This window comes from Rhamphochromis sp. 'chilingali', assembly GCF_963969265.1.
Source record: "Rhamphochromis sp. 'chilingali' genome assembly, chromosome: 1".
Classification (NCBI taxonomy): Eukaryota; Metazoa; Chordata; class Actinopteri; order Cichliformes; family Cichlidae; genus Rhamphochromis; species Rhamphochromis sp. 'chilingali'.
This window is the reverse complement of record NC_137929.1, coordinates 11,342,445-11,355,232: the sequence shown is the minus strand read 5'-3', so window position 1 is coordinate 11,355,232 and position 12,788 is coordinate 11,342,445. Positions and strand designations below refer to the sequence as shown.

Sequence of the window (12,788 nt, the reverse complement as noted above, 5' to 3'; positions counted from 1 at the left end):
GTCTTTTGGTTGTTTTGTTTTGTTCAATAAGCAGATGTTGGTGTTTCAGCAATGCAGTAACTTAAGTTTAAAAGGCTTGTTAGAAACTATGAAACACATCATACAGACTTGTGGACATTAGAAGACGACTAATAATCATCATGAATAAGACTAAAGGCAGGAAGGTGTCCTTTATAACTAATAATATTAATAACTAATAATATTAATATCATAGTCTGTCTGCAGCTGAGACAATACAAACTCAAACTGTGGGGAGAAGATTATATCACTTCAGTTTAAATTGACCTGGAAGCGCCACATTTTCACAGACTTCTTTATTTACAGCATTTTTTACGTGCTGTATAGATTTTACAGTTAGGTCCATAAATATCTGGACAGAGAGAACTTAATTACTCATTTTGGTTCTGTACATACACTAAAATCAATTTTAAATGAAACAACTCAGATGTGTTTGAAGTGCAGACTTTCAGCTTTAATTCAGGGGGTTGAACAAAGAGATGCAGAAAAATGTGAGGAACTAAAGCATGTTCAACACAATCCCTTCATTTCAGGGGAAATGTGGAGGAAAAATTAGAAAAATTAAATAACTTAATTAAATTAATTAAATAAGAAGATTGTCAGCTGGTAACCAGCTGGTAACCAGTTTCATGCGACCGCTTATCCTGGTCCCAGTGTTAGGGTCAGTGAATCCAGTTAACAGAAAGATATCCAGGATATACTCGACTGACTTTTTAGACTCAAGATTAATAATCATAATAAAAATTATAGTCTAACATCCAGAAATCTGTACGATGTGTTTCATTATGTCTAACAAGCCTTGTACAGTTAAAGCTAACAGTTACTACATGACTGAAACACCAACATTATCTCTTTTATTAAAACATGCATATTAGGCCTGGCATCGTCACTCATGTCTAGAATCGATTCCATTCAATTTGATTCAATTTGATTCAATTTGATTCAATTTGAATCGGGGAAATTTTGCCTCAGACAGTCAGAAATATTATAATTCAGGTCATGCATCAGTACATTTCTATATTTTTATATCTATAAAAAGAAATCTGACACTTGCGAGACTTTATCAAAGGTGTGAGCGTCACAGCAGATGCCTTTGTGTCAAAGTAGCTGAGGATCAAACAGAAAAACATGAAGGTTTTCCTGGCCTGGGATTTTATACAAATATTCTGCAGTACATCAAAAACAAAAGAAAACCATTAATGAACATATGAACATTACCTGATGCTGCTGATGTGAAGCAGAGCAAAGTTACAGAGGTTTGATTACAGACACAGCTGAGCATTTTGCAATTTTGCATCATTTTAAAAAGTTTAAATTTGTTCAGTATTGAACGGCAGAAACGAGGCTTTGTTTTCAGAAGTAAGTAAAAGAAAAAACAGCGGCCGACAGGCTGTAAGAACGGTAGACTTGTGCGTAACAAGCAAGCGAATAATGCAGAAAACAGATTTTTAGACAGGAAACTGTTCTTGAAGTACAGAGAGAGAGAGAGAGAGAGAGAGAGAGAGAGAGCTGTGCATGAAGTGTGATTTTATCCTGGTGGCAGCAAAACAATCAGAGGGAATTCATGACGATGTTTATGTGAAGCGTAGTTTGGATCTTCTTTTGCTGCTGGTTTACTCAATATTGTTTGGAGAGAGATCAAACCTGCAGCTTCAGAATCAGCGCAAAAAGGGCGTAAACACAAAGCGCGGAGCCGCCGAAACATCAGAATCAGCGAGCTGTCGGCTTTCAGCTCGTGTCCGTGCAGTCAGGTGAGAAAGTCACATCTCACTGATTCTGATGCGTCGGCGGCTCCGCGCTTTGTGTCTTTGTGCAGAATCCGTGTTCCTGCTCTCATTTACTGTTTTAGCTGTTTGGTGGTTGTTGAAATTTTGGGAGGTTTAACCTGAGATTCTGGCGTTTTGGCCAAAATAAATTTATATTAAAAAAATCAATTCAGGATTTTAATGAATCGATATCACGTTATCCAAGCGAGAATCGATTTTAATCGATAAATCGATAATCAAAACCCACCCCTGATGCATATACATGGGTCACACTGCTTATTGAACCCCCCAAACATCAGATCTTAATCAGACAGGTTTCTGTTTTTTGTTTTCAAAGTTTAGACTTTGCTTCTATTGGACTTTTATCAGTAACACGTGCTTACTTTTTGCAGGAACAGTTGAAACTAACATAAATAAATAACTCCAGAGGTGATAGTCAGCAGGGGGTTTACAAGTTGTGGCCGCGTTGTCGGCGGTATAAGCTCGACCACTTGCAAGGTGAGCTGGCAGACATCACTGAACTCATCAGAGATGATTAGGTTCATTTTGACAAAGTGAGCAGATATTTAACCTCCTAGGACCTGGCGTCCACATATGTGGACATCACATTTTGGGTTGTTTAGACCAAAATACTACATTTTGCTCTACAAGGGCCTGATATCCACTTACAAGGATGTTATACTGCCACTGTGCTATCGAAATTTTAGACAAATATCCTCATATGTGGCTCTCATTTCTCTCAGAAACAAAAATTTGGTAAAAAAAACAAAAACCTGGTAATTCTTTGTTTTTACATTCATCAGGTCCCAATCAGCCCAAATATCAAAGAGAAACTAAAAATGAATGCCACGGAGGAGTTTGTGTCTTAGGAGGTTAAAGATTATGCCACTACATTCTTGTCTAGAAGATATTAAAGTGTATTTGGTGACACAAAAAAGGGTAAAGTGTAAGTATAGTTTGGGTCCACACATGTCCAAACCCTGGTGTGTAGGCCTACTTAGTTTTGAGAAATTGTCATGGGACCGGGGTCTGGGTGACCCAGGGCTTGTAAGAAGTTATGGACATGTGTGTTTTTGGTGCTGCTGTCTCCTGTTTCCATGTTTGTGTATCTAGGTGTGTGTGTGGGTGTGTGTGTCAGCCAGGAGCCTGGCCACACCTGCGGAGGAGAATTACTCACACCTGCAGCTGATCAAGCCTCGTCAGAGGAGCTACTTAGGAGTGTGGTGGAGCTGTCTCCGATGCTGGATCATTGCGTAACTTCATGTTAGTCTCTTGGCGAGTTAGTTAAGGTTAGTCTGCTGCATTGTGGCGTTGCTGACGGCTGCCTCTTTGTTATTCCCCAGGAGGAGTGTGGAGACGAGAGGGCAGCAAGCACGGGGTGCTCAGACACTGAGGAGCGGAGACAAAGAACACTAACACTGGCAAGAGGACATGTCAGAGTCGGGAACGCACTGGGGATTTATTGTTGTTTGGATTATTTAGCATCACTGTAAATATATATATGTATGTATGTATGTATGTATGTATGTATGTATGTATGTATGTATGTATGTATGTATGTATGTATGTATGTATTGTGGGGATGAACAGAAGAGTATTTGACCAGCATAATATAATCTGCAGTATGATCATTGCTTTAACAATGTAACAGATAGCTTTAAGATGGCCTTAAGATGTTTATGATGATGTTAACTTTGTATTTCAGGTGCAGTTATAACTATTTTATACATATTGCATATCTGTGCTTATTTGAGTTGATGTTCAGGTTCTTTAAAGGTCGTAAGCCTCACTGACGTGACTGTTCAGGTGATACATGCTGAGGGAAAACTAGAACATAGAAGGAATTGCAATACATGCTTACAAAACACTTATATCAGGTCATTTTATATTAAGGTTTTAGTAGAGGTTCTTGATTAAAACATTTATTTAGTAGAAGACATACACATAGTCTCAGTGAGCCTCTGGTCTGGTAAAAGGTCAGAAGTGCGAGAGGTGACATCGAGGCTGAGTGAGGTCGTGACACACACACTTTAAATTAGACTTATTTAGAGGAGAGGTTAGTTATGTTTGGCTGTAACTGCAAAATTGTCTCGGTAAAAGAGGAACCGTTTCTTGGTGTCTCGGCAAGAAAGAGGAATAGGATAAGAACTGAAAGGTACACAGGAAGTGCCAGCCATGAAAATAGACGATGATGTTCTGTGTAAAAGGTCATTGTGGTGTTGATTTGACGTATGTATAAAATGTATCTGTGACGCATGAAGGGGCGTCAGTAAACAAACCCTGATGTTATAAAATAATTGTTTGTGCTTTAGTAAGTCGAAGATCAATTGCTGTTTTCAGTGATCTTCCCACGTGTGAATTAAAATCTTCGTTTGACTTCACCCGGCCGGACCAGTGTGGTTATTTTTCGATCACCTCTTGTACCCTTTCTCAACTTTTGAATCTTAACATTTGGGGGCTTCGTCCGGTGGTTGAGTAAGGGAGAAAAGTGGAGGTGTGAGCGGTGGTCCGAGGTGGTCAGACGGGCAGACATGAATTCCAGTGGTTGAAGTGAGTGGGCATAAGCCGGCTTATCCAAAAGGTAAGGCACTACCTGTTGAATTATTTCCAAAGTGTGCCAAATTGGACATGATAAAATTTAAGTCCACTCACTGAAGTTACTGGTGGATGTCTGTTTTGATTTTGATGAAAATCTCATGAGTTGATGCAGTTAGAGTTCTGCTAAGAAGAAATGAAAGTAGTTAAGAGTCTGATAAGAAAAGTTTAAATACTGGGTTGAAGTCCCAAAGAAATTGAGTTAGAGTCTCAAGTAGTTTGGTAGGGAATTGGTTATTTTGTTGGTTAGAGTCCAAATTTGGTCATAAGAGTGGACCTGAGCGGTCAAATTGACCACTAGGTTGCACCTGCCTCAGTTATACACTTGTTTTGGGTGTTGATTGTTGTTTCAAAATATTATAAATTATTCTAGAACGGCAGTTCGAGTCTGCTAGGAAGCGCAGAGCCCGGAGGTTACGCTCCCTCCTTGTCGTGGACGCGCGACATTGACCTCTCGGCGAAGAGGGATAGTTCAGTGTGGCTTAACTGTGGGGTACAGGGCATCCTGGAATTAAGCTAGGAGTTAGAGTCTCCTTACCGTTTGGAACGGTATCTGCGCTTTTTTGGGCAGCAAAGGTTGGACCTTGGGTGTTGGACACTTTTAAATTGAGTTAGGGATTTTAGAAATGAGGCCAGAAACAGTTAAAGTCTTGATACTGGTTAATTGATCGCAAAAAACTCAGGGAGTTTATCGGTTAGACTGTTATGTTAAATTTGTCGAAATTCGATAGGTGTTAAAAGGTTTAAAATCTGTGCAGTTGTAAATATAAGACGTCTCTGTAATAAAAAAGATCTCTGTGGGTCGAGTCAGCAATGCACTGACTGCCTGCTGCTATTCTTAGATGAAGAGTGTGTGTGCATGCAAATGAGGCAGCTGATGCAGAGCGCATGAGAGGACTATGCTTTCGGTTTTGTGTGTCATTCAGCTCTATAACTATTGTTTGCAAATGTGGATAAATGTCTGCAATTAAAATGCTGGCTTAGTAAATAATAACATTGTAAATATATGAATGGTGACAGCGTTTCAAAATAGAATATAAGAATTGTTTGTGTTTAAAACCAACGTTTAGGTAAGAAGATTTAAGGTGGATTTGAAGGCATAAACAAAAAATAAAAGGGTTACAGTCTGCAAGTGTTGTTAATTCATGAGCTGACTGGATGCAGAGTAAGTGGAGTGGTCATCCTGAGAGGATTGAATGATGCTCTAACTCTGTGGTCAAGTCAGACATAGGCTTTAAGCAACCATGAGCCACTAATAAGCGTGACAGATTAATGAGTATGTGTAAATTGAACTTGTTAAATAGCCTTAATAGAAGTAACTCAATGAGCACGCAATAAAGTGGACCTGTTAGAACCCCTTTGACATTTGTCCCTTCAACAATAAATGATTATATTGTGTCCCATGCACTAAAGAGTCCCATTTAATACTGTTAAATGGTTGTTTAAATAGAATAAGCAAACATGCCTGTGCTTTATTTTGCAACCTGTAACATACAAATTGCAGAGGAAGAGGGTCGACTGGAGGTGACCTGTAAATGTCACATAGTGACTGAGGAAGGTGTTTCACCTTATGAGATGACAGTGTGGTCCGAGATTGAGCTGCATGAGCTAAATGCCTATATACAACGTTGTCTATTTGTATTTCAAGGCTTAAAGGAGATGACTGAGCATGAAAATGATCCAAATTGGGAGCCCACAGAGGCCGCCCACTTTGCTCAGGCTATGGTAGAGTCGGTACTAGACGGTTTTGATTTTGATATGCTTGCTTGGGAAATAATGTAATTATCTGTGGAGATGTCTCCAAGCGATTAGTAGATTTAAAGGAGACAAATGTGTGCTTGAGAGTGCGTGGTTGAAATTGTGTGTGTGCGTGTGCGTTTGATATGTGGGAGCCTTCTCGGGCAGCGATTTTTTTGTTAAACCTGTGGCAGGCTGTGCAAAATGGAGAAAACTTTGACATAATGACATAAAGGTGATTTCTTGGTTTTAGATTTATTAGTACGGGACAAGTTGAGGGACCCTTGAGGGTGTGTTGCTGTAAAGTATATAAGGGACGCGCAGCGCCGTTAATGGGTTTAAAATAAATGAAAAAACACTAATCCGAGGAACTATTGGAGAGGTAAGTATACGGAGGTGAGCGCGTTGCGCATAAGGGTTGCTGGTGTCATATATTAACACTTTGAGGGCGAATAATTTTGATTGAGTGTCAACGCTTGAGAACGCGAGGACAGCGTCTAAAGTGCTGGGTTAAACTTTGTGTGTCACCGAGCAGAGGAAGAGGAGCCAGTGGTTGCGAGAACAGCGAGACGAAGACTGAAACCGAAAGTTAAGCGTGTCTGGGTGACCTAGACCTAGAAGGTGGAGTCGACCAACGCCGTTGGAAGAGGTAAGTCTGTGTTTCAGAGAATGGCTGACAGCTCGGGTGCGACACCTAGTGGGAAAAGGGGATGCAAACCTCTGAAGGATCAGCTTGAACAGCTTAAGAAAGCTATTCGTTTGGCTTCCCCTGGAGTATTAAAATCAGCAGAGAAAGAGTGCCAAGCGATGGAGGTTGAGGTAAGCAAACTTATTACATCCCAACAGAAAGGGCTGGGTGATAAAATACCTCTGAGCTTGGTGTTAAAAACTGAAGGAGAAGTGTATGGACAAATGCATGAGGCCCTACGTGCGTCCATAGAGGCATTAACGGCATTGGAGGTTATAAAGCAGAGAGTAATGCAGGGAGGGCCAGAAGAGGAGAATGAAGACCGTGCGACGTCATCAGAAGAAGAAGACGATGAGGAGGACGAAGATGGAGGAGCTGAACCCCAACCAAGTACAAGCCTAATTTTGAGGAAAAGAAGTGTGAAGAGAGACCAAGCACAGAGACGGCCCATATTTAAGAGCTCAAAGGGAAAAGGAAAGTTGAGGAAGAGTAGAAAAGTGAGTTTTGAACAAGGAGCTCCTGACCCTGGTTTAAATCTGCCTCTAATAGCAGGTCCAAAGAACGAACCAGTTTATCGCGCCTGTAAGGTGAGAGATTTGGAAGCATTGGTTAAACAACTTCCACCAATAACCAAGGGAGAACATTGGGAAGGAGAAGAATTAGCGCTGGGCGATTTTCGCGCTTTGGCCGGACGTTGTATGCTGGGTGGTGGGTTAGCAGATGTAGAGCAGATAGCTCAAACAACCAGATATGCAAATGACCTGCAATACCATGAGGTGCAGAGTGACTTAGCAGATGCAGTTCGGGAGAAGTACCCAACTCCTAACTCTGGAGCCATTCCAAAAATTATTTGGGATCCCAAAAACACACCCAGAGAGTGTTTAGCTAAAGCAAAGGAACAATGGTTGTTAGGAACAGGAATACATCCGGGGAAGGAGGGTGAAAGTAGAGCGTGGTTTCGTTCGGCAGTGCTGGCAGGGCTGCCCAACCAGGTTGCAGTTGACTTGGAAAAGAACCCAGATTTTGCCGTTGCAGACTCGGTGCAGTGGGATAGACATGTGACCCACAGACTTCAGCAGGAACAGGATTTGGCAAACAAACAAAAGAAAGAGTTGGAGGAAGTCCAGGCGTGGCTGGTTAAGTTGCAGCTGGCAGAAGCAAAAAACAAAGCAGGAGACAGAAAGAAAGAGGATAAAGAGAGCGCAAGGAAAATAATGGTGGCAAGGCCTCAGCCCGATCCTGTGCCTGACTTGCCAGATCAGGATCCGGGTCTCTACCCTGATGACCGTTGGCCCGCCAATGCACCAAGGCAGCGTCAACCAGTAGGGAATTGGGGGACCGGTGGACCGCAGAGAGGGCGTGGTGGATCCGTGGGGGGAGGACAAAGGGCTCGGAATCCAGGGAATCCTAACAATGTGTCTTGGACTGCCTGTTACAGCTGTGGAGCAGAAGGACACTGGTCCCGAGAATGTCCTGAATCGCAGCGAAATTATCAGAGGCGAGGCTATCAATCCCAGGCACAAGGAGGCCCAAGACAAAGAGCTGCTTACAGGGGAGCATATCAAGCTCCAAACCCGAATGCAGCACCAGCCGCCCAGTACCCAGTAGCTGACTGGGGCTGGGAGAGGGAGCAATACTGACGGAGCCCGGAGAAACTGAACAGCGTGGGGGGCGGCAGAACCCATGCTGTCAATGACCGTGGAAGGCACTGAATTGCCCTTCCTGGTGGATACTGGAGCAACATACTCAACACTGAAAGACACACCAGACAGTGCGACACTCTCCTGTCACACAGTTAATGTGGTAGGCTTTTCCGGGATTCCAATGACACTGCCATTGACAGATCCAGCATTGACACAGCTGGGAAAACAGACTTTGAAACACCAATATGTGGTGTCCTCACAGGTGCCTGCAAATCTCATGGGCAGGGACCTGCTTGTGAAACTGGGAGCCACAATCATGTGCTCACCAGATGGACTGATTGTTACTCTGCCTGGAGGAAAAGAATTCCCGTGCCTGGGATCACCTTCAAAGACTCAATATCTAGTCCAGAACTCTGAACAACCCACTGCCGAAATCTACTGGGGGAGGCTGGTGGAAGAAGGCATTCTGAGACATTATCAGCTGTGGAGACCCTGGATGGTGAGCCTGGCCGTCTACTCCCCTCCGCGAGATCCTTTCCACGTTACACTCTTTTATGATAGGGAAGATAACGATATCTATCGGGAACAGTTCCAGTCTGATCTTGAGGGACAGACGTGGAATGTGCGAACACATAACATTTATGTTGGACCAGAAGGTGTGGCCGCGGCTGTGAAATTTACGGATGAACAACTGCCTTGGTACAATGTGGGAGAGGATTCAGCCCCTCACATTACATTGGCGGTCCACGAGGGTCATGGGCCAAGAGATCTGGGACCAATGGTCAAGCGGGCGCTGGACAACGCATGCTGGCAAAGCACCCAAATTCCAAATGTCTGGTATGCACCAAAATGTAAAATATATCGCATAACTTGTTTGTCCAACGATGCAGTGATCTTAGAACATAAAGAAATCTCCAGAATACATGGCAGGGAAAGAATGGATCATCCTGATGCAGTAGCTGAGCTCTCAAAATTGCCTGATACTTTGTGGTCCGCAGGGCCCACAGATGTAGGTTTGGCTAACTGTTCGCCTGTCCTGTTCCAGCTGAAGTCTGACATACCAATTAACAGACCACAATAGAAGCACAAAACTGAAGCAGAAGAAGGTATAGCTGAAACCATTGAAGGGCTGTGGAAAGCAGGAGTGCTTGAGCCCTCATGGTCATTTTGGAACACACCTATTTTGCCAGTGGAAAAACATGGGACAGGGAAGTACCGTATGGCACATGATTTGAGAGCAATAAATGCCATACTGAGGACTGACACTGTGCCTGTACCAAATCCCTACACAGCTCTGACCGAAATTACTGGGGACCAAAAGTGGTTCACATGTATTGACCTAGCGAATGCATTCTTTTGTCTCCCACTGCACGAGTCACTCAGAGACATTTTCTCTTTCACATACAGAGGCCGGAAATTTAGGTACACACGCCTACCACAAGGCTTTGCACTCTCACCAGGTATTTTCAATCAGGTGTTGAAAGAGGCATTGTCCCCATGTCAACTGCCAGAGGGCTGTACATTAATACAGTATGTTGATGATCTTCTTATTGCAGCCCCGTCAGCAGCGGCCTGTACGGCAGCATCGCTCGTGGTGTTGAACAGATTGGCGGAGTGTGGCTTCAAAGTGAGCAAAGAAAAACTGCAGTTGGTCCGGCCAGAGGTAACATTCCTGGGCCGGGTGATCGCACACAGATCAGTGGGGTTAATGAACACACACAGGGACCAAATTTTGACACATCCAAAACCAAGAATTGTGAAGGAGTTGCTTTCCTTTCTTGGCTTGACAGGTTACAGCAGGCAGTTCATTCCGAACTATGCGGGTAAAACTGCCCCTTTAAGGGACCTGATCAAGAAAGTTGGTGTTCGAAATCTGAAGGCTGAATTGCCTTGGACGCCGGACACAGAGACAGCGTTCATTTCGCTAAAACAGGATTTGTCAAGAGCCACAGATCTGGCCACTCCTAACTATGATGAGGCATTTTATCTTGATGTTTCAGAAACAAAGGGAGTTGTGAATGGTGTGTTGTTTCAGAAAAAAGGGGGAGGTAGGGATGTACTTATGTATGTCAGCATAAGATTAAATTCAACAGAAGCAAGGCATCCCACATGCACACAACACGCAGCAGGAGTAGCAAAGATAATTAAGGAAAAATCAGGGAAGACCTAAAGGCAGAGCCCATACTTGGAGCTGAGGATTGGTTCACAGATGGATGCTGCCACAGAGATGAAGAAGGATTGAAAGCGGGCTATGCAGTAGTCTGTAGAGTAGGAACTGAGTTTCAGGTGAAAGAAGCAGGAAAAATTGAGGGACAACAGTCGGCCCAGAGAGCTGAAGTGATAGCCCTAACTCGAGCCCTGAGGTTGGCTAAAAACATGAGAATGAACATCTACACTGACTCAGCATATGCGTTTGGAGCAGCTCATGTGGAACTGGCTCAGTGGAAGAGAGCCGGGTTCAGAACGGCCACTAATGCACCCATTTGTCACAAAAAGGAAATGGAGGAACTGGAAAAGGCCCTGGAGGACCCAGACGAGGTAAGTATTATAAAATGTAAAGGCCACTCACAAGCAGACAGTATGGTGGCAAGAGGAAATCAGAAAGCTGACGAAGCCGCAAAGGAAGCAGCGGGCTACAAAGGACAGAGACAACTGGTGCAGGTAACCCCAGAAGAGGAGGTTAGCACTAACAGCATGGAAGAAGTTAGACAGGCTCAGGAGGAGACATCCCCAGAGGAAAAGGGGGTGTGGGAAAACAAAGGAGCCTGGCAAGATGGCGGTTTGTGGAGGGGGCCAGATGGGCGTCCCGCTTTAACGGCCAAAATGGCGGAACAGAAGGTGAATGAGGCTCACGGGCTTGGTCACGTGGGAGTGAAACAGATGGAGAGAAATTTGTGCCGATGGTGGCATCCTGATTTGAGAAGGATGATACTGGAAAAGGCCAGAACGTGCCTAATTTGTGGGGCACACAACCCAAAGCCAGCAGTAAAACCTGAAGCTGGTAAGTTTCTCATGCCAGAAAGGCCAGGAGAAGAGGTCGTGATTGATTATACCGACATGATTGATACAGGCCCAGGTGGGGTGAGGTATTTGTTGGTGTGTGTGGATGTTCTGACTGGATGGCCCGAAGCATGGGCGACCAAACGTGAAGACGCGAAAAGTGTGATTAAGTGCTTAATCAATCATTACATTCCAAGGCATGGGTTTCCCAAGAGAATTAGATCAGACAATGGTACTCACTTCAAGAATAAAGATTTGCAAGAGGTAGAGAGGATGTTGGGAGTGCAACATAAGTTCGGGACGGTCTATCATCCTCAATCTCAAGGAAAGGTAGAGAGGATGAACCTAAATTTGAAAAACAAGTTGGCTAAAATCTGTGCGCAGACAGGGCTAAATTGGGTCGCAGCCCTGCCCATTGCTTTGATGACCATAAGATGTTCTGTTAACCAATCCACAGGTTTCACCCCTTATGAGCTGCTGACTGGGAGACAGTTTCCAGCACCCTGGACAGTGGTCCCGGTGGAGCAGCCCAGGACAAGCAACAGGTCTCATGCAGAGTGTTTTAATGGGTTGAAGGCTCTTGTGTCCAGCTTTACAAAACAGGTCACTTGTGAGAGATCCACGGGGAACGGAGAGGTCCCGGACGCAAAGGCAGTGTGGCTGAAGGTCATTAAGCGAAAGTGGAAGGAGCCCCGCTGGACTGGTCCGTATGAGGTGACCGCCCGGACGGCTACAGCAGTCCAGCTGAAAGGGAAAGGCGACACCTGGTACCACTGGTCGCAGTGTGCACCCGCACACGAGAGCTTGGTGGAGGAAAATTCGTCTTCAAAGAACGCAGGTGTCAAGGAACAGAGGCAGAATAAACCTCTTCACCTGTGCAACGGGCCGACCAGTAGTCCACCTGGAAGGCCGAAGAAAGAAGAGCAGCCTAGGAGGAGATCGCCGCGCCTACAGAAAGGAGTGGTAACAAATTGAGAGTTTGAAAAGGGGTGGTTTAAATAAAAAGAGTAAAAAAGGGAAAGTGGAAGGGGCTTGCTCTGTCAATTATGTTGTCTCTATCTGTATTGGTGGGTATTTTGATGACCTGTGGTTGTTGTCTCATTCCTTGTGCCCGAAGGTTGGTAGAGAAAGTGATTGTAAAGGCAGTGGACCCTGGGGCGGTGGCCCCTATGTCCATGATGCCGATGATGGATCTGGAAGTAGTCGAGTGGACTGAGGAGTGAACAACAACCTGTGTATCGACCTCTGGTGTGCCAGAGGTCGAAAGGGGGATTGTGGGGATGAACAGAAGAGTATTTGACCAGCATAATATAATCTGCAGTATGATCATTGCTTTAACAA

General features: G+C 44.2%; 2 protein-coding genes across 3 annotated transcripts in view; one reads left to right on the top strand and one right to left on the bottom strand.

Moving 5' to 3' along the window:
• LOC308403394 (NACHT, LRR and PYD domains-containing protein 12-like) overlaps positions 1-12,788 on the bottom strand; it is a 1,254,170-nt gene that overhangs the window by 283,896 nt on the left and 957,486 nt on the right. The gene's annotated exons all lie outside the window — the stretch shown is intronic.
• Positions 5,850-10,162, top strand: LOC308403629 (uncharacterized protein). Of its 2 annotated transcripts, none has more exons than XM_080893228.1 (2): positions 5,850-9,869; positions 10,004-10,162. In XM_080893228.1, exon 1 carries the CDS (start codon positions 6,786-6,788, stop codon positions 8,442-8,444), a length of 1,659 nt encoding a protein of 552 aa, XP_080749354.1. In that variant the 5' UTR covers positions 5,850-6,785; the 3' UTR covers positions 8,445-9,869; positions 10,004-10,162. The 2 variants fall into 2 exon arrangements, with proteins under 2 accessions (XP_080749354.1, XP_080749353.1); XM_080893227.1 differs by having other exon boundaries at positions 5,850-9,907.

Coding starts and splice junctions, on each gene's coding strand:
- LOC308403629 (XM_080893228.1), top strand. CDS start 6,786: ATGGCTGACAGCTCGGGTGCGACACCTAGTGGGAAAAGGGGATGCAAA.